The 23523-nt window shown below is 42.8% G+C and overlaps 1 protein-coding gene across 1 annotated transcript; it reads left to right on the forward strand.

The window, feature by feature from the left end:
* The first annotated feature begins 1162 nt into the window (after window positions 1-1162).
* Window positions 1163-23212, forward strand: eif2ak4 (eukaryotic translation initiation factor 2 alpha kinase 4). The gene is made up of 39 exons (XM_046413374.1): window positions 1163-1570; window positions 1696-1811; window positions 3063-3165; window positions 3260-3433; window positions 3859-3939; window positions 4059-4210; window positions 4294-4394; window positions 4504-4661; window positions 4794-5332; window positions 6701-6816; window positions 7341-7495; window positions 7586-8025; window positions 8136-8208; window positions 8295-8384; window positions 8467-8589; window positions 9157-9261; window positions 9386-9449; window positions 9548-9627; window positions 9700-9801; window positions 9907-9957; window positions 10046-10282; window positions 10701-10776; window positions 11105-11226; window positions 11487-11536; window positions 11895-12063; window positions 12679-12795; window positions 12925-12990; window positions 13098-13268; window positions 13360-13494; window positions 13719-13826; window positions 14194-14322; window positions 16941-17027; window positions 17189-17301; window positions 17385-17443; window positions 17936-18039; window positions 18524-18592; window positions 19487-19531; window positions 20476-20591; window positions 22723-23212. The coding sequence occupies exons 1-39, from the start codon at window positions 1442-1444 to the stop codon at window positions 22778-22780; spliced, it is 4983 nt and encodes a 1660-aa protein (XP_046269330.1). The 5' UTR covers window positions 1163-1441; the 3' UTR covers window positions 22781-23212.
* The last annotated feature ends 311 nt before the right edge of the window (window positions 23213-23523 follow it).

Below are 23523 nucleotides of genomic sequence, written 5' to 3' on the forward strand. Positions count from 1 at the left end.
TAAAGGAGATGTGAATCATGATCAGGCAGCAGTGAGAGGTACTGTTCACTCCTAAATCCTTTAGCTTTGTAAATAAAAATACAAGAAATACAGAGTATTTTGCAGATATTTCATACAATATGACAGAGACACTCCATTACTGTCAGTTTATTAGCTCCGAGGAGCACTACTCAGTCTGTAATTTATGTTTTCTTTGACTCTTGAGGAGCTTCACTGAGTCCAACAAAACAGCCCCTGATGAATTGTTTCAGCTTGGGCTTGCAAACTCATAAAAGAGAGCCTGCACTGGAGGGTTGGGGTTTTGAAAGACGTGTAAGAAAAAAATGCATTTGGTTGCACCGTGGGGAGCATAGGATCAAATGTTTTGTGGATACTAGATACTAAAAGTCACTAAAAGTCAATATCTCAGTCTTAAAACTCTTTCTCTTGGAACCATGCTAAATCACTGCAGCACCCCTTTGAGGAAACTGAAGGGCTTGATTAAAAAACTTCAGCTATAAATCCATTTTGGAACATAATCACTGCATATCTTTTCAGATCTGTGATATCACTGAGCAGCTTGTTTTAATGTTGTAACATGTCCTAGTGTCACGTAGGATCTTCATCACTGTTTAATCCAAAAGTAAAATGTACAGTAAAATGCTACTTACACATTAATGCATTAGGACTAATTTGATAATCTTATTTATAATGGCAATGTCTGAGGAAGTGTGCAGATCTTTTACTTAAATAAAATAGCAAGACCACAGTAGAGTAGAAGTAACAATAAACCATAATTTATTTGTTGATCATATTTTGTATTGTTAATCTCTAGTACCAAAATTTACAGTTTTGTCTCTGAATTGCAGTGGGATAGAAATATAGTGTAGCAGAAAATCTAAATACTAAAATAAAGAATAAAGGAAATTCCTCGAAATCGTGCTGTCGTACAGTACTTGAGTAAAGGGTGTCCCACTTGATTGCTTTCAACCACTGGCGTGGTTGAGTCCTCACAGGAGCCATTTTTCAGACTACATTCACTGCAGAATTTATACATTGCAATACTCCTACTCTCAGTTAAACAAGATACTAAATCTTCCACAACTGAGTGATTCTCACACTTACCAGCCAATACCTTTCCCAGCATCGGTTAAAGGTGATTGCTGCCCTCAAGGGGCCATTTTTGAAAACGCAACGTGATGACGTGACATCTGCGACGCATCTCGCCACAGCCATGCGCCAGTTGCAGCATTGTTGTGGTAACCCTTGTGATAAGTTAGCTATTAACGAATAGTTTGTGGCATTGACGTGTTTTCTCGCCAAAGTTTAGTGTAGAAAGTGACAAAGGAGCTTAGGACGGCGGCAAGAGCAGCGGCGGAGCAACGTGCTGAGCCTCTTCCTCCTTGTCTGACGGCTGTGAGTGTGTCAGGACAGGAGGACTGCCATGTAGTTAGGCAGAAGAATGAGCAGTCAGCATACTCTAACAGACGGGACAGACGAACTCACGGTCCAGCAGGAAAATGAACTAGAAGCCCTCGCTTCTATCTTTGGAGATGATTTCCAGGATCTGCGGAACAACGATCCGTGGAAGGTAACGTTAGCTAGAGCTGTTAGCAGGATGCACTTCCTGCGGGTGTAGAGCAAAAGTTAACTGCTACTGCCCGTAGTGTGTTAATAAAGTGATGATCCCCACCAAAGAGGTGTCTGTATTTACAGGTTAAAAGGCCTCCAGAGGTGTACCTCTGCCTGCGGCCCAACGGGCTGAACAACGGTGAGGAATGCTACGTGACAGTGGACTTGCAGGTCAAATGTCCACCCACATACCCAGACGTGTGAGTACTGACCCCTGACCTTTGCCGTGTGTTCACCGTGCCCTTTATTATTACTGCACCGCAAGGTGTCCGTGCACACAATGAGCAGGTATTTCACTCCATGCCACACTTATTCAATTGCTTTCTCTTTTCAAACTTCAATTTTTTGCAAACCATTCAGAATATTTTTGGCTAAGAAGATGAAATGCCCCTGGATGGATATGCACACTTATCCACTAACTTGCATCTGTAAAAGTTCAGAAAACCAAAAAAATCCTATAAAAAAAGTGAGATATTTTGTCTGAATATGGGATTATAACTTTGTGACACTGTAAGATTTTTAGTTATATTGTATTGTATTCTTGTCTTTTTTCTATGACTCTTAATTGTTTTATTTACTTGGATGTTAAAAGTACCTTTGCTGTACTTATTTCAATGTTTCAAAGAAGATAAAAGAAAGAGCAGCTCTTATGCGTTAAAATGACACCGCTGATGTTTGTAGCCTTGTCGAGTTTATTTCTTATGTCTCTAAATAGTTTCACACTCACATGTTTCAACCCAGGAATGAGTTCCGCTTTGCCCTGGAGCCTGTTTTTCTCTCTTGTATGTGAAACAGATTTCTCTTCACAGAAAGTGTGATCTTATCTTTGAATTCAGCCTCGCTTAGTTACTGGCAACGTCATAAAACCCCGCACGAGATAAAGCAGATAAAGGAAAGCATAAACATAACAGACTAGTCTAGAGTGTCTAAAACAGGTGAGTATTGAACCTGAATGCTTTTTTGGTACTGACCAAAATGTATCAGCAGCTGTCAAGTACCAGAAGCTGAATGTGTAAAGATTCATAATGCTGTTCACCTTCTCTTTGATGAAGTAGTAAAGGCTCCTGGACAATAGTGGTCCCCCTCACAGTCTGTTACCAGAATACATTTCCATATTTCCTGTTCCTTCCAAGGCCCGCCAAGCACGGTGTGTCTCATATCACTTAAGGTGGAAATCAAAGTTATTAAAAGAGCTTTTCATTTTTTTCCCACTATTATTGTAATCTATATATAGCCTTAAAACAGTTCATTTAGATTTTATCAACACAAAGCTATATGATTCAAAACAAATTCACAATATGTCGATGCTGGCTGTTGCCTTTAACATACCAACCCAGCTGACCCTCTTGCCTGACGGTAGTCTCTGCGCAATCAGTGCGAAGATCCCATGTGCAGCTGTGAAAGTCATTTCAGTGTTTACAAGTGATCACGTTAACTTGAGTCTCAAACAGGCCTCCCGAGCTGGAGCTGAAGAATGCCAAAGGTCTGTCCAACGAAAACCTCCAGAACCTTCAGAGTGAGCTCACCAAGCTGGCAGCAGTGCGATGTGGAGAGGTGAGGATGCACATACATGAAAACAGGTACTTCAGGTACCTTTTCAGGTACTTTATACACAGCCTACTTCTAACCTACCTGCCTGCCCACCTAGGTGATGATTTTCGAGCTAGCAGACCACATCCAGGGCTTCCTGAGCGAGCACAACAAGCCTCCGCCACGCTCCTTCCATGAGGAGATGCTGAAGAACCAGCGCAGGCAGCAGGAGAAACGAGCCCAGGAGGAGAAGCGGAGGATGGACCAGCAACGCAAGCAGGAGGAGGAGATGGTGAGGAGGATCTGAGTTGTTTAGTTTGGTGCTTATGTTATTTCTAAATGATTTGTATGACCCACTCACAAATGTGAGAGGTATAATGATTATCTTATCTCTTCTGTGTAATTAAAATGAAATCACTGACACTAACTAATTCACAAATGATAGATACAATACTTAAACTAACTTACACACAAAATGAGGAATAACATACTTCTCTTCACACTCTACAATAATTTCTCTTCTTGGCCTAACATCTGTGTTAGACCTGTTTTTGGGAATGATGGAAAAGGGATTTCTTTTTACTTCCCTGACCTGTAAATACTTGTGTTAAGCCAAACTATGTACAATGTTGGTATTTCCTTAAATAACCAAACCACAGGACCTGACAGAAGCTCCAGCTGAACAGGATGTTGTGGTATTTTTTTCCTTTCTTGTAGGAAAAAGAGATCATGGCTGAAATCCAAAGAAGAGAGGAGGAGAAACGGGAGGAAAAGAGAAGGAAGGAGATCGCCAAACAGGTTTCTGTGCTTCCTCTGATCTCCATAAGAACACCACAGTTTATTATTGTATCACCTGCAGAAAGATCATAGGAACAAATATGGTGTAATTGACCTTTTGTGTGGTGTTATATTCATAGGAGAGACTTGAGAATGTGGAGCAGTCAGTCTCTGCTAGCTCCACCCTGTTAGGGAAGAGCCCACCCAGCCCAGGTAGAGCTCCTTTTGAAATGACAGAGGCCAAGAAAGCAGTCGGTAATCGCCGTCGGACTACATCGAATACACGCCACAGGTACACAGCAAACCAGCATTTACAAAGACAAAGTAAAAAGCTTGCTCGCTTACCTATACTTAAAGCGGTATTTGCTTTCCCAGACGTGACACAGTTAATGAGGACAACCAGCGCTCGCAAGAGGTTCTTCACTTCAACAGCAACTTTTACGGTGAACTTGTCGTGCACAGTGGGAAAAGATTAGGTGAGAACTGTCCTGAAACGATGCAGCGGGTCCAGTGAAAAGTCACTTAATGCGGCCAAGTAAGCCTGTTCATACCTTACTTTTGTTTTTGTGTTTGTGATTCCGACAGGTGTAAGCGAGAGGCTCGGCCGGAACGTTTATTATGGATTTGTGGCGAACTCGGGAGACTTTGCTGTGATCTACGAGTGGTCACTGCGATGGAACAGGAAGATGGGCAAGTTCTTCACCACCCAGGAGAAAGGAAGGATAGAGATTTGCAAAAAGCAGGCAAGTACAGGAGGAGGTAGATGTTATCTTAGATAGTAGATATTATCTCTGATTTTTAACAACAGGAAAATCTGAAAAATACTTCTGAGAGCCATATGCAATATACTTGCTTAAAACTGAATTCCTGTCTAGATCCACGGGGCAGAAAATGAGTTCAACTCCCTCCTGAGGCTTGACCACCCAAACTTGGTGCGCTACACGGCAATGAGCACCACTGAGAAGGAGGACTGCCTCGTGGTTAACTTGCTGGTGGAGCATGTGGCTGGAACCAACTTGAACCAAAGCCTAAACACCAATGGCCCGGTCCCTCTGGACAAACTGTGTCATTACACAGCCCAGCTGCTGGATGCTCTCGACTACCTTCATTCCAACTCTGTGGTCCACAAACAGCTGGGGGCCTCAAGCGTGCTGGTGGATTCTGAGGGCAACGTTCGTTTGACTGATTACAGTCTATCAAAGAGATTCTCTGATATCTGCAAAGAAGATATTTTTGAGCAAGCCCATGTGCGTTTCTCTGAGGACACAGCAATGCCAACAAAAACGGGCAAAAAAGGGGACATGTGGAACTTGGGGCTGATGCTGCTGGCTCTGAGTCAAGGCAAGGAGGTGAAGGAATATCCAGTTACAGTGCCAGACAGCCTGCCTGCTGACTTCCAGGATTTCCTCCACAAGTATGTATGGATGGATACCTGACCAGCCTCTTCAAGAAGTATATGAGCCCATGTACTGTAAATCATGTGCTGTATACTGTATATTACCACTGACCATTTTCCAAAGCTGACCGCAGTTTTGTTTGCTTTGTCTTTCTGACAACCACTTCCATTTATCGCACTAGACACGGACATTTTGCTGCTTTCATGATGGTCAAAATTATCATTATGTGATTGCAAATGTGCATACATATTAATTTTAAAAGTCTCAACATAATTATCATGACAATCTCCATTAAAATTAGCAGGGCTAAAATTAAGTTATTTTGATTATCAATATTTCTGCCATTTATTTTCTCAAAGCCTAAAAATATTCACTTCTCCAGGGGTATATAATTTACATATATACCCCTGGACTTGAACCATGAACTTGGAGCCATGTTGGCAGCACGTTTAGCATTTCTCCCCATTAACAAACCACTGAATTAGTTGCCAGTTAACCTTCAAATGATTACTTTACAGAGACAAAAGTATCCAGACACATCTTTATGGGACTGGTTTTCAGGGGTTGGGCTCGGCGCCTTACTTCCAGCGAAGGGAAATAATTAATGCTTCAGCATACCAAGACATTTTGGACAATGCTGTGCTTTGTCCAACACAATGCAACTTTGTGGCAACAGTTTGGGGAAGGTCCTTTTCTATTCCAACGTGACTGTGCCCCAGTGTGCAAAGCAAAGTCCATAAAGACATGGTTGGATGAGTTTGGTGTGGAAGAACTTGTTTGGACCACACAGAGCCCTGACCTCAGCCCCATCAGACACCTTTGGGACTGAACTGGAATGGAGATTGTGAGTCAGACATTTTGGTCCAACATCAGTGTCTGACCTCACAAATGCTCTGCTGCATGAATGGGCATTAATTCCCACAGAAACTCCAAACTCTTGAGGGAAGGCTTTCCAGAAGAGTTGAGGCTGTTGTAGCTGCAAAAATGTCTAGTTATTTAGAATTCATCATGTCCCTTATGGTGTAATAGTCAGGTACCCCTATACTTTTGTCTATATAATGTATTTTTAATTGGCTGATTAATCATTGTAGCTTTATTTTGACAGTTACAATTACTGAAATACTATATAAAAACCAATGATTGCCTGGAGGAAAACTCTAAAATGCTTGTGAGGACTATGCCTTGGAAAATGGTTGGTGGTACGGTAAATTGTTTTATCCATAGACTTCAATGTAATAGATATTTCTTGTTTTTGATATGTTGACTTTATGTTGTCAGCAGTTGTCCAGCACAGTGTGGATTGGAACAGGATACCAGATTGTTCCAGCTCATGGACTGCACACATTACCACACTGCCTATTATACTGTATGTGTCTTTGTCATAGATGTTTGTGCCTGAATGATGCTGACCGCTGGACAGCCCAGCAGCTTTTGGACCACTCCTTCATCAAGCCTCCATCACCTAAAAACCTGCCGCAGTCCCAGGATGCCAGCCCAGAAGGTGATTTATACATACAGCATGTAAAAGAGGTGGACAAATATTAGAAAGGCCTTTGAAAATTCAATACAACAAACACACTAAGTACTAACTAAATATCATTAAACTGAGACAACGAACAAACAAGTTAGTGTGGTAATATTTATTACTGGTGCAACTAATGATTCTTTTCCTTATTGATTAATCTGTCTGTTTTTCAGTCAATCATTTAGTCTATAAATGTCAGAAAATAGTGAAAAGTGCATCACACTGAGCAAATTAATATATTCAATTGCCAAGCAGCACTGACATTTGAAAAGTTTGGCATTTTTTTGGTAAATGTTGTAAACAACCAATCAGTTTTCAAAACTATCGATTCTTTTTAAAATTGTTAATTTGTCTCGGCCCTATTATTTGTTGCAGGATTAATTTACTGTGTTACATTACATTGCACAGTTGTTTCTGTTTTGTTTTTCTGAAAGCACCGAGTTAGACATTTCAGCTCTGACAACAAAGTCCAAAAACAATGTATTATCTTGATCTGTTAGATCTCGCCGTGGACTTGGTGCCATCAGTCATCCCACAGAGCCACCTCCTCAGTGCTCCATTCATCTCCGGGGTGCAGAGGCAGTTTTCTCGCTACTTCAGTGAGTTTGAGGAACTCCAGCTCCTTGGAAAGGGAGCCTTTGGTGCTGTCATCAAGGTAGGCTCTGGCTTTATTGGGAGAGAAGCTGGTTGTGATCTCTTAGTGTTCCAATTGGTGTTTTCCACTTTCCCTCTGTTGCATCCCCAGGTTCAGAATAATCTCGATGGCTGCTACTATGCCGTAAAGCGCATCCAGGTCAACCCAGCCAGTAAGCAGTTCAGACGGATCAAAGGCGAGGTGACACTGCTCTCACGCCTCAACCATGAGAACATTGTTCGCTACTACAACGCCTGGATCGAACGGCATGAGACTCCCTCGGTGGGCGTGCTTAGCAACACCGACAGCTCTGAGCCTCAGACCACTGCTGACAAATCTCCTCAGTGCAAAAAGCTTCCACTGTGCCTCAACGAGCTGGGCCTTCCTGACAACGTGGAGGACATTGCGCCGCCACCGGCTCTGTCGAGCTCTGTGGAGTGGTCCACCTCCATAGAGAGATCCTCCAGCGCCAAATGTCGGGGACATCAGTCAAGTGATGATGACGATGATGATGATGACGAAGAGGAGGATGTTTTTGGTGCCTCTTTTTTGTAAGTGTTTTTTTTTTTTTGTTCTGTAAGTAGCAGTAAGTCCTTCAAGACTTCCTCCTACACAAACACTCGATACATCACTGTTGCTTTTTGTCATTTTACACTTTTAGACCATCAGACAGCGACTCGAGAAGTGACATCGTCTTTGACAATGGCGATGAAAGCATGGACGAGATGTCACTGGTTTGAATATTTACACTTCATTAATTGTTCACTTGTTTGTCAGTGTCACAAGTGCAACGGCAAACTGATGGTGTTACCCTTTGCAGGTTGAGCCAAGCAAAAGGCCGGTGAACAACACAACAGAGAGCTCAGACTTGGAACAAGTTCCTCTCACAGCCCATTACCTGTACATACAAGTAAGCTTCACTGCCATGGTCCGTTGTTACCATTAGAGGTTTCTCTACCTTGCATCTAATGCGTGTTATCTCTTCCGGACAGATGGAATACTGTGAGAAGAGCACTTTAAGGGACACAATAGATCACGGCCTGCACCAGGACCAAAACCGGCTCTGGAGACTCTTCAGGGAAATACTAGATGGCCTTGCATACATCCATCAGCAGGTGTCTATCTGTGTGCATTTGTGTTTGAGTTTCCACCCTTCTCTAAAGCTGATAAGCCTGTTTGCCAGGGCAGTGTCCCATAACGAGGATCCAGGTTTAAACATGTCGATCTCCTCGTTAGTATAGTGGACAGTATCTCCGCCTGTCACGCGGAAGACTGGGGTTCGATTCCCCGACGGGGAGTGTTTCTTGGGGCAGTCGTGGATCAGCGGTTAGGGTGTCGGACCCGTAACTGGTGGATCGCTGGTTCGATTCCCCGTCCCGGTGTCCATGGCTGAGGTACCCTTGAGCAAGGTACCTAACCCCTACTGCTCCCCGGGCGCTGCACGCGGTCGCCCACTGCCCCGGGTTTGCTGTGTGTGTGTGCACGTCACTTGGGTGGGTTAAATGCAGAGAACAAATTTCGTTGGAGTGAGTTCCCTCCAATGACAAAATATGTCACTTTACTTTACTTTACTTTCATACTTCAATAGCAGTACAGTTAATCTAACTGTTAATGTGAAGGAAGACATGTTTTCATTTATCAGTGTCTGACCAGATCTCTTCATCCATCCTCCTCTCTTTTAGGGTATGATTCATAGAGACCTGAAGCCTGTCAACATATTCCTTGACTCACAGGACCATGTGAAGATTGGAGACTTTGGTTTAGCTACAGACCATCCTGCTAATGTGGTATGTAATGAAGTGCCTCCCCCTGCTGACATGCTGCTTTGTGGAACTTGTAGCTTTGTATGGAAGTAAAACTCCACTGATGAAAATGTTACAAACTTATGGAAATACTTTTTGCCTCTCTCAGGCTGCAGGTAAATTTGAAGTGGAGGAGAGTGGCTCAGCAGTGATTTCCAAACCAGATCCAACAGGTACAAAGAGTTTAATAGACGTGGTGTAACTCTGTGTTTTGTCTGATATGAATATTCTTCCCTGACACTTTGTGTGGCTTTGATGACATATTCCACAGGTAACATGACAGGCATGGTTGGTACTGCCCTCTATGTCAGTCCAGAGGTTCAAGGAAACACTAAAGCCACCTATAATCAAGTAAGATTCTAAATATAATCAAGATTTTTAGTTTTTGAGTTTGTGGTATTCATCCATTCTTTTACATCTCAGAAAGTAGACCTGTTTAGCCTGGGCATCATCCTGTTTGAGATGTCCCACCGGCCCATGACCACGGGGGCAGAGCGCATCTCTGTCCTGAGCCAGCTACGTGAGGTATGTATGTAGTCCATGTTCAGGACTTGGAACAGTCCTTGTAATTTGGACAGCGTGGGCCTCTGAAACTGTCTTGTCACTTGTTACTCTCTTCTCACACTGCAGGAGCCCATCATCTTCCCTGAGGACTTCACCGCGCATGAGCAAGGATCACAAGTGAGTACAGCATTTGATTGCATTTTTTTTCCTGTTTGTTTCCTTAACAACTGAAAGGCTCTCTGTGTCTCACATTTGTATCTTTCAGAGGAGAGTGATAGAGTGGCTACTGAACCACGACCCTGCCCTGCGGCCCACCGCCCAGGAACTGCTGAAGAGCGAGCTGCTGCCTCCGCCACAGATGGAGGAGTCAGAGCTGCATGAGGTGCTGCAGCACACCATGGCCAATATCAATGGCAAGGCCTACCGCACCATGGTGGGCCAGCTGTTTGCTCAGACGACCTCTCCAGTGATGGATTATGCCTATGACATGGACCTGCACAAGGTATGGCAGACATGTTTGACACAAAATTGAAAAGGAGGTCATGTGTGTAACATTTGAAAATTTGGGGAATTAATTTAAAGCCTTCCCAAAAGAATTAAAGCTGTTACAGCTGCACAGCTGTCCATCTATTTAGAATGCAATGTCATTAAAGTCCCTGTTGGTGTAGTAGTCAGATGTCCCAATACTTTTTCCTACATAGTGTATGTTGGATGTGAGGGCAATGTAAAGGCAAAATCATAGTAAAACGTTGTTCCCCTCTGTACCTGAAGATGTCGCTGCAGACACACGAATGGCTGCACCAGCTCCTTCGTGCTGCTTAAGTCATCTGGTCTGTATAGCCAACCTGCAGAAGACCTGTTAGTGCTTAATCAGTGTCTCCTGATCCCTAACAGAGGCTGTTTGTTTGGTCTCCCTCCAGGGCAGCTTCAACTTCAGCAGTGCAAAATTGCAGCAGTATGTGCATGAAACAATCACCAGGATCTTCAAAAAGCACGGTGAGTATGCAATGCCTGTCGAGTGTGTGTGAGCACAAGCCTTTCTTTACCTCTGCTTCTACCACTTTGACTCCTGACCTGCTAAGGTCTCTTTTTAGGGAACCCCAACATCTGCTCCAGTGAGTGGCAGCTAAACAATAAGTGTACTGTTGGGCAGTGCAGATTCTGTGCACGTGCTAGTGTTATTTTTATGCACACTGCTGATGGTGTCCAGCTGTACTTATTTGTTTATGCTCAGTTTGTATCTGCGCACATGCATCAGTTCTTTTAGGGTTAGGGTTACATTATTTCTGCAGATGTTGCAGTAATGCATGACGGTTGTTTTCAGGTGCGGTGCGTCTCCAGACACCGCTGCTCCTCCCCAGAAGAAAGAAGCTGTTTGATGGCAGCGAGCCGACCTGCTTCATGGACCACAGTGGAATGCTGGTTACTCTGCCCTATGACCTTCGTGTGAGTGAGCACGCAGAACAAACGTGTAGGCACGCACGTCCGCACACCAGTACTAATTATACATATATTTGCATCAGCATATGCAAACACACACGTAGTGTGAGGCCGCAATCAGCAGTGCTCTTTAGATCCCGCTACCTCGGGAAACCCTGAGGACTAAATGGTTGTTTCCACACTGTGATTGATTACAGCCTGGTATTCACTGATTTCACTGTCATTACACAAGTGCACCCAATGTCTCCACTCCCTTTTTACTTTAGATGGCGTTTGCAAGATTCGTCGCTCGGAATAATGTAACACATCTGAAGAGGTAAAATTTAATGATTTAACACATTTTTATGCCAAGAATCTATTTTAAGGATAATAGTAAGGTAATCATGATATATGATGATTTAATAATGATTTTTCTCTGCTAAGACAATAGAAACAAAAACATTGGTGTATATGTTACCAGCCTATGGGTAACTCATAAATCACACTGACTTTTTCACATGCAGCATAAATAATCCTTGATTGTATTTTTGTTAGATAATAACAATAATAGTCAAATCATTGCTGTTCTGCTCATTTTGCTCATCCAGTAGACCTGCTGCCTTTGAGTTTGCATGGAAACATTCATGTTGAAAATAAGCACAAGTGTCTCTGTGTTTTCCTTCATTTTTCTCAAGGTATAGCATTGAACGCGTTTTCCGCCCCAAAAAACTGGATCGGTCACACCCGAGGGAGCTTCTGGAGTGTGCCTTCGACATCATCACACCTGTTACCAACACCCTGCTTCCTGATGCCGAGACCATTTACACCATCTCTGAAATAGTCCAGGAATTCCCCGGACTTCAGGTCATACACATGAACTGCCTGTATTTTAAATGATACAGTGAGCTGACAGTTTGTGCTGCACTCCCTCGCCTTACTTCACACTCAGACCAAGCACTTCTTCAATGCATCATCATTTATTTTCCTACAGATGCAATCATCGCAGCCTGTCCTGTTGTTGTTTTTTCCTCTCTGTGCTTCCCACTCACATTTCTAACATACCAAAGTATGTGTAAGCCTGACAGATTTACACTGGGTTTATTATTTATATAGTAAATCTCTTATGTGCAGCTCTCTCCACTTCCTTCCCTGCCTACCAGTACAATCTGTTTCCTGTCCACATATCCCAGTGCCTCGTCAGTCTCGTGTCGCAGTCCTCCTTGCGTGTTTCATGAACCCAGTCAACCGAGGGTCTCGCCTCTCGTTCATCCCTCATAGATCCTGTTTCTGATCCTGTCCAACGCCCTGCTCTTTGTGTGAAAGCTTTTAAGAATATGTGAGTCAGACAGAATGAGAGGGCAGCCGGACACAACAGTCATTATTCAGAGAGGCACTCATTGTACAGTAGTGCTCTTGCTTTTGACTGTAATTGCAGCTGAGAGGGCTAAAGATGTGTTCGCTTGTGTTTTGTGACTACAGGAAAGGAACTATAACATTTACCTGAACCACACCAGCTTGTTGAAGGCCATCCTGCTCCACAGCGGAGTCCCTGAGGACAAACTGAGCCAGGCCTCCAACATACTGTGTGACGCCATGGTCAGTGTGGGTCACACATGCATTACAGATGTTCTCCCCTTCACGTGTCTGCTGCTGATGTGCTGCATGCGTGTTTAGAATAGTGTTCTTCCCAAATATTGCAGTGCTGACTTTCTGTATTTTCTCCAGAATGAAAAGTTGACCAAACGTGAGGTTGAGGCAAAGTTCTGCAACTTTTCACTGTCAACCAACAGTGTAAGTGTTCCTCTGGGTGCACAAACCTTCTGTAAAAATAATCAGTCCTGCAGCAGCCAACTTCTTCTCACTCATAAACACTGAGATCCCTCCTCTGTTGCGTCCAGTTGCAGACGCTGTACAAGTACATAGATTTGAAGGGGGATCTGCAGGACCTGGTGCCACTGCTGACATCACTCACCAAACAGAAGACTGCCGTCACTCAGCTGGCCAAGCAAGGCCTCAAGGACCTCGAGGAGGTCACAATGCTGCTGCGTAGACTGGGAGTTAAACTGCAGGTGATTTAGGTTTCCGGGTAAATGAATGTTAAATGAAGAGGCACTGTGTATGTTTTCTCTGCCTTTTTACATATAGGTGTCATCTCTACAGGTGGTGGTGAAGTTAGGCTTAGTATACAAGGTGCAACATCACTCTGGGGTCATCTTCCAGTTTGTGGCTTTCGTTAGGAGACGCAAGAGAACTGTACCTGAGATTGTGGCCGCTGGAGGACGATATGACCATTTGGTAGGTTTTACTTCCGTGGCCTCCACATTCCACGTGGTCAGGTCTTGACAAAAATCTGCAGCTATTACTGTAAAATGAAAACTGGGCCAAATGTTTTTATTCCATTTATGCACGTATGGGAACCATATTTTTCCCATCTCAGATATAGACATCTGCATTTCATAGAATCCATATGATGCTATCCATGTGGTATCTTCATATGGTGGTCCTCTCTGTGCTGCTAGATCCTGCAATTTCGACGGGGAGCTTCCACAGTGCCGGTGCCCTCTGCAGTGGGAGCCAGTGTGGCCCTTGACAAAGTCTTTGCTGCTATTGCAAATATGGAGGAGCCAGTGAGAGAGAGACAGACACACACACACACACGTGCACTGGGATCTGACATTCCTAATTATTGTAATGAAGGAGCAGTAGACAGAGCTACATATTTAATGATGCCTTATTACAGCAGGCGGCTGCCACACAGGCACTTTTAGAAACACGTTAATAACTATCATCACTGTGACTCTTGACGCCATGGAGTTATTTTTGGAGGCACATCATTTTCTATATTTTAGATTCAGACTGTGACATGATGTGCCCAGAAAACTGTGCTTAGGACTGAAGATAGAGAAGAGCACTGAAGCAGGTTTTTTCACTACAGTTCACAGCATCTGTCGCTATTAAACAACTTCTCTGTCCTTTTTCCCCCCCATTTATTAGCCGTCAGTGAGTTCCTGCGATGTGCTGGTGGTCCCAATTGGGCATTCTTCAATGACAAGAGCCATTAATGTTGTCCAGAAGCTGTGGAGCGCTGGCATTTCCACAGACATCGCCTACGATGTCTCACAGGTTAGGAGCCTGCGTGATACCAAGCCAATTTTTAATTCAAAGTTTTTCTGTGGAGTTTTCTTGTGAACAAACAAATCTATGTTTACATTCTGTGTTATTGAACAAAACAGTTTATGTGTATCCTTGGGGACTTGTTGGGGAGTTGTTGAATGCATTTCTTTCCTCAAACAGCATTTGCAAAGCCAGTTGTTTGTACATTTTGAAACCTGTGTCGCTGATTGTTGGCTAGCAGTAATACTGCCTCTGCTGGTGCATTACTTCATGTCTTGGCACATTACTGCCACCTGAAGGTCAAACACTGTGAAACGTGAGTGCGAGCACAGAAAATATTGCACTATGGTGCTTCTAGTGCTTGAAAACTGTGTTGTGCTACCTTGTAGTTGGTTGAGTGAAATGTCTTCAATTGTGATCAGGCAGCTGGAAAAGCACTTGTCTTGGAATTGAATTTTTGGTTTGACCAAATATTGGTGATGCGTTTGGGGTGTAGAGAGAATAATTGAAAACATCAGATGTCACTGAGCTAAATTTATCAGTTAGTCACCCTTTTACTATTGCTTGCAGACCTTCAAAAGAAAGAAATGTGCAGACAGGACTAGCATATAGCTGCATTGTACGTGTTGAGGTTGAAGAAGAAGGAGTTCATGGAGTTTATATTTATACAGTTTACGTGACTTTGTGTAAATTATGTAACTGAGCCATCATGTTTGTGACACATCTAAACTCAACCACATTTCTGACTTTGTAGATCCCTGAATAGACCCTGGAAATTAGTCAATTTGAGGCGATTTTCTGAGCCTCCCCTTTGTTCTGTGGTACCTTCATTCCTCCTACAGAGGGCAACACCTGACTTCCGTTCTTGAGGAAAATTCCCCTCATCTGTAAGCAGCAAACTTATCGTGACAGCATCAGAAATAGTAAAAATCCCGGAGAATGAACTGAACTTTGTGGTCACGTCTGAAAGAGACTTACAGGCCATATTGGCACAATGTGTCACGGAGACATTTCTGCAATAATTGACTTGGTCATGTGTTAGACAAGCTTCCAGTAAAGTTTCTTTTTAACTGAGCTCTTGTTAAGGAAACTCTTCAGTGTGATTGGAAAGCGCCCAAACTGAGATCGGTCCCTTCAAAGCAGAGTTATTTATCCTCTGGTCCAAAACTCTTGATGCCGTGACTCTGTCACATTCTTCATGTTTATGTGACAAACTGATCTCAGCCTTGTGTTTGTGGGTTTGTGTAAAACGCCCTCCCTGGCACATTGCTTTGCTCACATTTAAATACTCCTCCTGTTTTCCCCTTTTACTCTTTATAACCTATTGTTTGAACTTTCCACTTGTGCAGTGGATAAGTGTTTGCCTTAACGGTCTTCATTGTCTTTTGTACTGGCGCAGGACATAAGTGATTGGCCAACTTCATTTTCCCTGAGTCTTTAGACGCAATTAGGAAAGTTTGGGCTTGGTTGCAAACAAGCAGCACATAGTCCAAATTGTCAACAGTGTTTGTGTACGTATATGTTGATTATGTATGCAGGCGATGCCTTGACCAGTGGCAAATTGGTGAGAACACCTTATTTGGAGATACTCACCCATCACTCCCCCTCGCTAGACTTTTTGTTAACACCTTTCACATGCTGGCTTCCTAACGGGCTGAATCTGCAGCTTTAATTTATCCTCAGGAGATGGTTTTACTCTTTTAGGTTTTATTAGCCAAATATGGCAAACACTTTCCACATGCGGTCAGCTTAGGCATATGGCCCAAAGCTGCCCACTGGCCTCTAGGCAGTGGCTTACCTTTGATTTAATTTGTTCTGTCAATGAGAATTTTGTAATGCTTTTATGAGGACGAGGTGGAGTGACACACACACACACAGAGAGAGAGAGAAGGGTTTGTTCTGTTAGCTTGTGGAGCTCAGCAGTAAGATGAAACTCTGTGTGAAGTTGCTGCGGATAAGCTGGGCGGACACAAACAAATACATACATGCCCGCTGTCTGGGTTGACTGCATTACCTGAATTCACATTGTTCTTGGTTGTGATTATTGACTCAGTGTACACTCTTCTTGTTCCAAACAAAACTTAGCTAACTTACTGACTGACCGCTGCCATAGAAGAATTTCTGAGACTGTGAGTGCAGTGTTGACTTTGAATTATCTCTCATTTTTAAAGGTTGCCAACCTTATGGTATTAACTGAGTGCCCTCGCCTTTCTTTTTCAGGAACCGCATCAGCCTCATTGTGAAATTTGCAGTTTTGAGGCTTTATTTATGCAATTCCTCTCATGTTATCACACACAACTCATAATTTATGTCATAATTAATGGAGGAAAACGCTCACACAGTACTTGTATGGATTCAACCCTGAGCTGACCTCAGTAAACACCTCCCTCTGAACTAAACCCACACAGGCCGTCTGGCCAGCATCCCCAGGCCCCATCACTGACAACCCGGAAACATCATCATCAGACCAACATGACAGGATATCCAGCGCTAAATTGATTTTAGTTCTTGGATATAGTCAATCATTTTTTAATGGACACCTTGTTAAGCTGAATTGCACCCTTAAATCACAGCTCACATTGTGTGTGTGTGTGAGTAATTCAGCCTCTGTCATCGTGTGTGTTCAGTCTCAGGAGACGTTGTTGGAGCACTGCAGGCTAGCTGGCATCAGCTGCATGGCCCTGGTCTCTGACAAGGAGGGAAACCACGTGAAGGTAAACCAGCCTTACAGTGCATTGAAGTATTTTGCAGTATTATCCAGTCCTTTCTAGAAAACCATTGACACCCGAGTTTTAATTTGCATACACTCTGATAAGAGGGAGTTATGGAAATGTTGTATAAAGCAGCGCATGTTAGAGTCATTTTCCGTTTGCAGGTCAAATCCTTTGAGAAGGACAGACAGTCTGAGAAGCGGATTCCCGAGTTTGACTTGGTGGACCACATCATTCAGAAATGTCGGACCAAATTCTTTGAGGAAAGAAACACCAGGTAAAGAAATTGTGCCTGATGTCTGAATGTTGAATGTTCTAAGCGGGTTGTTCTTATATAATGCTGTCTTTGTGCCCCTGCAGAGAAATCCCCGAAAGCATGTCTCTTCAGAACCCTAAAGGATCCCTGCTCAACACCTCAGGTACTGTGTTCAGTCCGGTCTGACTACCCCCTTTACAGTCAGCCTCTATGCAGTTTTTAACTGTATATTTGTAACTTGGCAGATTGAGTGCAGCATGAAACAGTCATACCTCTGTTTTCATACAGCTGTGCTTTGACTCAAACTAAGTTCTGAAGTAGTAAGTAAGTAAACTTTTGAAGTAGTCGAACAGAATGTTCTGATCAACGTATGGCTTCTCTTAGTGTCGCATTTCCAATTCTGCTATTTAACCAAAAGAGAAGATAATGAAGAAAGACTAAGTGTTACATTTCATGCTGCCTCTGCATGAAATGCCTCATATCTGCCTCTGCATACACACAGGTAGCCAACGGCTCTGCTTTATTTAAACCAAATAAAACATCCCATTGGAATGTGTAAATATGAGATTGTGGTCTGATTAATTGTTGGATATTGGAAATGTGACACGACTTATAATTGGATAAAATATGGAATTGATCTTTCTTTTCTCTCCAGGCTCTTCAGAACAGCATGGGTGCAGCGGCAACATGAACATGAATGTGAACGTCATCAGCCCGGAAAAAGTTTCTTCCAGTGCCAGACGCCGATATGAGACTCAGGTTTGTGATGCACATACGTGTGCATGTATACGCTTGCACACAAACACACACACACACACACACACACACAAGAGAGAGTGAGTGGAGGTTGTATGCCCATACCTTCACTTTTCACAAAAGGACAGCTGTGCAGTTTGCAGCTGTGTTTTGGAGAAAAACATGGACATTGGACTGAATATTTGCAGATAATTGTGACTTGGGTCATGATAAGGCCATGCCTTCCTAAGCAAACCATGTTCACTCATTCATGCTAAAGCTGAACAGTGTCATACCCATGAGCTCCACTTTGTCTCCTTGAACTACACCAGTAGTAAAGATTCTCAGTCTTAAACATTGAAATATGGCAACTGTAACTGTAAGTAACAGTGGTTTACTTATAAAATGATTGCATGTCAAGTAGACTTTTATCCTGCTGGTTCATTGTGATCGTGCAAACAGTTACTATTTTGTCTTTCTTCTTGCTTTCTTTCTAACTCTCTTTCAGATCCAAACCAGATTACAGAATCTCGGTAGCAATTTGCAAAACAAGAGCAATGACATTGAGATTCTGGCAGTAAGTCATTTGTTTGTTTACCCCTTTATCCCTCCCAATCCGAGCTCCCCTTTTTTCCTCTCCCACCTTATCTTTTGAATTCATGTGTGAAATCACAGAGTGGGAAAAGCTCTTTTGATAGCTAAAACAGCAAACATCACTGGGAGCAGCCTTTTTATAGTTATTTGCCCTGTGCTAAAATCCCCTGCTGGAGGTAAGATGGCTGTGAATTTGTTCCAGTCGCTACAGAACAATGAACACTAAACAGAAGGCAGCAAGCGTGTCATTTGGAGGGATGTAAATGGCTGCCATATTTGAGTTTATTTGTGGTTGGGATGTAGATTTATGGCCAGATATTCTCAAAGTAAATCAGCCTTGCATGTCTTATTTACCATGTTGCTGTATGTTCCAAATACATTTGTCATCCCTGTTGGGGTCTGGATTTCATCAGCGATGCAACCGCACACACACAAGTTATTGAAACATAACAGGCGTAATCACCTTGATTCTGGTAAACAGTTGGCCTGTACTTTTTTCGTTGCTGTATGCGTGCTTGTCAGTCAGACTGGAACACAACAGTGCTTGTTTTACAATGATAAACCCATGAACCCCTTCCTGTAAAAGGGACATGTGGTGCTCAGGCCTGGCAGAAGTATTGTGAAAGTGGAATTATGAGTAATTTACTGATGTTAGAGCGGACTGGATTATCTTGTGTTGAAAGAATTACACAACATCGGGCAGCGGGTGCAGCTCTTGATATTTTTAGCTAGTTATACAGATGAATACAGTATTTTGTAGTACAAGTGGCCACTTCCAATCAAAACCTGTACTCTGCTGTGTTCGGTACATTTGTTGAGCTGTGAGATAAGGCTGCATTGTGTTATTGTGTAACCCTGCTTGTTTTGTATCCCACAGGTGGACCTGCAGAAGGAAACACTGATCAACTTCCTGTCCCTGGAGGTAAGTTCCATACTAGCTTCATCAAGACTACTGGAAAAGTTAATAAAAGGCTACATCCCAGAGAAGGGTGGGGGGCAAGGGGAAAGTGGAAAAAACATCCAGTAGAGGTCAAGAACCGAGACAGGAAGAGGGGGATCCCGTCTCCTTCCTTACAGTCCTGTCTGATGAGGAATGGAGTGAGGAAACACCCCTGCCTTTTTTCTACAGCCAGGGTGATCTGCCAAACAGTACAGCTTGCACTCAACAAATGGGACAGACACATACTGTAGTTAACAAAACGCATACTTGAAAGGTGTTAATATTCACATTCCAAACGCCTGACCACGGCTGCATGCATAAAAAAAAAACCCTGGTTCCTTAGAGCCCAGGTTTAAAAACAGACTTTAATTATATTGTGCGAAGAAACACGAAGAAGGCTGAAAAATGCTCTTAACACCACTGTTATATAAGCAAGGCCTCCACTCCATAAATGAATGGGCCACCTATATAGTCGCTCCCTTGCAGCACATGTGTCACAGAAAGCACATTTAGTATGTAAAAAGCACGACAATACACAGTGTATACAGCCCGGCGTGCAGGAAAGGCCTGTTTTAAGTATGGCAAATTACCCCAAGTCACACAAGGAACCAAAGAGCTATATAAACCCAGTGTTGCTTTGTACCTTCACTGCCCGGCTACACTTGACATGTAAAAATATACATATATATATATAGGCCGTAGATGAAAAACCCTGTTTATTCTTCTGAAATGCTGTCTACATTTCTGTTAACAAACGTGAAGAAAATGACACTGTGTTGAACAGTCTCCACAATATGCGACAGTAAAATTAGTCTGTACCAGGCTTTGTCTGATGTCCATGAGCTTTGTCTCCATCTTGCGTTCAACACTTTGTCACCTTTTTTTTTCTTTTTGCCTAAACTTCTGCTTTTTCTCTTTATTTCTAGTTTGATAGTGAAGACCAGTTCAACAGCAGCGTGAAGACTCTGCTGTCTCGCCTCCCGAAGCAGCGTTACCTAAAGTCCATCTGCGATGAGATCCACCATTTCAGAATCGTAAAGAAGTATGTTGATTGCATTTGCACATTTCTCTGTTGAGTTCCTTGTGTTGTTAAGGTCATCTATTCAGATCCTACGTGGCCTAGCTAGCTATATTATTATTAGTCTGAATAAGTTACACATGCAAGCTCAAAGTTGGGCACAGTGTGCTAACATGTTCTCAATGACAACGTTAGCATTTCGATGTTTAACAAGCATAATGTTTACCATGTTGACCATGTCAGCATAATACCATTTGCAAATTAGCTAAATACTTCAGCATGCAGACATTCTGAATATATCAGTGCTAACGTTCTTATGTTTGTTACGTAAAATGTTTTCCATGTTCACTATCTTAGTTTGATGTGTAATTTGGAATTACGGAATGGATTTAGGATTCATGTCAATCCATCCAGGTGGATATTTCAGTCAGGTCCAAAATGATGGACCAACCAACAGTACAGTCATTTATATTACTTACATTTTACCCACTACAGTCTTTAATGATATAGAGTGCCCAGTACTTTGAATATTTTGATTATTTGGTCCTTGTTGTGGTGGTACAGCAGCATTTTTGATGCAACTGGAGAACCAGTGTCATCCAATGTGTAAATCACCCTATTCACTAACCCCATTAATGAATGAAAGTAGTTATGTGATTAAATAAATAATGCTTAGAAGAATGCGGAAAGACCCGGTAAATAGAAGATGCATAAAAGAGAAAGGACGTCCTTGCAACTTCTTTTAAAACTCAATTTTAACATGCACATCCTTGTGTTTAGTGTCAGAATGTTTTTAATTTAACTTGTTCTCCCTTAAAAGTAAAGAAACAGCAGGAACTTGATACTGTATAGATATTTTCCAAACAAACAGTTACAGACGTCTTGTCTCAGCAGGGGCTCTGGTGGAAGATGAACCAGCGACCCCAGAGCCTCGCCTCTCTGCTCACTCCCACGTGTTTTCATATTCTACCGACGTGTTGTTGTTATTCAAATGAAACCTGAGGCAAACAGTGGAATACATTAAGGACCACTTAAAAAAGGCAGACTTCCTTTAATGGGCGGCTGCCACTCCAAAGCCCACGCACTGCAGGTGTAACAGTGACAGTCGGTCCTTCAAAGGCAGCTCTTAGACGGATAACTACTGCCTTGAAGTACATCAAATCCTCAGCTGATCCCGTTTCCTGAGGTGAAATCTGGAGAAGGATTACCTTTTTTGGTCTTCTGATGTCTGTCTCTTAACACCCAAGTTGATTGACACTGAGATTGCAGCACAAAGCGGCGTGTTAGCGGCGTGTTAGTGAATGTTAGCATTCATTACTGTGGTCGTGGTTTATTCCCAGTGTTTCCCAGGTAGAATGTTTTTTCAAGACCCAAGCTAAATCCTCAATATTTGAGCTCCCAGTGTTGTGACCCTTGTGAATGCCCATAGAGAGTAACTGTGAGGGATTCAGCAGATTTTCTCTTTCATGAATGAGATGGTAAGAAAAAAGAAAAATCAAAGCTTCTCTTTCTGGCTTCCCGTCTACCTCTTCAGAGCACTTGGTTTTAATTTCCTGTCCCTGCTGTGTGTTTGATTTGCCATTTTGGGGGCGGGGGGGGCGAGTCTCTGCTCTGATAAATGAGCGTCACAGAGGCAACACTGGATACATTCAGCATGTGTTTTTATGTGTTTGTTTAGTTGTTATTGTGGAATACAGGGCAGGCAGGCAACTGAGGCCAGATGAGTGGGGTAAAGGGCTCATGCAGTCACTTGGCTGCAGCAAGACCATAAACTTCACTTATTCCAGTTGCAGTCACTGAGCTTTTATTTCAGCCAAAACTACTCTGAGCAAGACTTGTTTATGATGTGTATGTCCAACATTGTCTCAACAAGTCTGTGAGGCTGCATGTATGCACATTGGTGCTTTGAGCTAAATGCTAACATGACCGCAATAAAATGTTCATAATGACAAGGTGGACATGTTGTTGCTGAGCAGGTAGAATTTGTGATAGTTTACTGACCTCTTAAATGAACATTGAACATGAACCCCAAAATTATTTTCTCATGAAACCTGCTGGCAGAATTTCATTATCCTGATTTTGTCCCATTTGGTTCTCCATAATGTCTTTAATATTCTTTTGAATCTTCTAACTGACAGATGTTGTCCTCTTGCAGGGTGGGTGTGCTTGTCTTGTACAGCTACAGGGATGACTACTATAAGATCCTTCTCTGAAAACCCAACGGTTCCAGTGGCCTGGGAGATGTCCCGCTTGGCTTGAGGCTCAGTAGATTCCCAGAGACTGTTCATCTCGGGACCCGCAGAATCTGCTTGAGGATTGACAGGTTTTCCCTTTGGAATCCCAAAAGACACAAATGATTACTGGTTTTTTTTGTTTGTTTGTTTGTTTTTTGTTTTTTCTCTGCCATGTTGAATGGTAACTCAGCTGTTTGATCCCAAATCTACAACTTTCCCAAAACCTTCCAGTATTTTGTGGTTTTCTCTCAGACTGGACACTGGACACAGGTTTGCTGGACTTTTTTGCCTTAAACAGCAGCAGAAATTGAAGTGCAGAGGGCTTTTTACTGAAGAATGTGTCATGAAAGCAGCACATTTCTAATTAGCAACAGGAATGATAGTAGAAATAAAGCACTTTTGGAGCTGTGATTTTGTTTCTGTGTAAAACTCGATGATTAACAGTGCAGGTATTGAGTATCCACTCAGAAGCTATTGCTTGTCCTTACTGTAAGTAATACTTAGGAATCCAGTTATTGCTCAGTTAGGACAGAAGTTGGGAATGTTGTAGGACTTATGAAAGTATCTCAAGATAAATAGCACTGCTTTTGGTAGTCTGAAAGCTTTGTGTTGCAGTATTTGATGCATTCAAGGCCTGGGAAACTGACTGTAATGTTTGCTTTACTGATCTTCCGGAGAAGCTTCCTCACCTTGAAGTTTATGAGCAAGCTTTGATGGACAAG

This window comes from Scatophagus argus, chromosome 15 (genome assembly GCF_020382885.2).
Source record: "Scatophagus argus isolate fScaArg1 chromosome 15, fScaArg1.pri, whole genome shotgun sequence".
NCBI lineage: Eukaryota > Metazoa > Chordata > Actinopteri > Scatophagidae > Scatophagus > Scatophagus argus.

Excerpts from the sequence above, each read along its gene's own strand:
- eif2ak4 (XM_046413374.1), top strand. The coding sequence starts at position 1,442 with ATGAGCAGTCAGCATACTCTAACAGACGGGACAGACGAACTCACGGTC. Across the intron at positions 6,817-7,340 it reads CCAGGATGCCAGCCCAGAAG|ATCTCGCCGTGGACTTGGTG; the intron begins GTGATTTATACA and ends TTGATCTGTTAG. Across the intron at positions 10,777-11,104 it reads CAGGATCTTCAAAAAGCACG|GTGCGGTGCGTCTCCAGACA; the intron begins GTGAGTATGCAA and ends GGTTGTTTTCAG.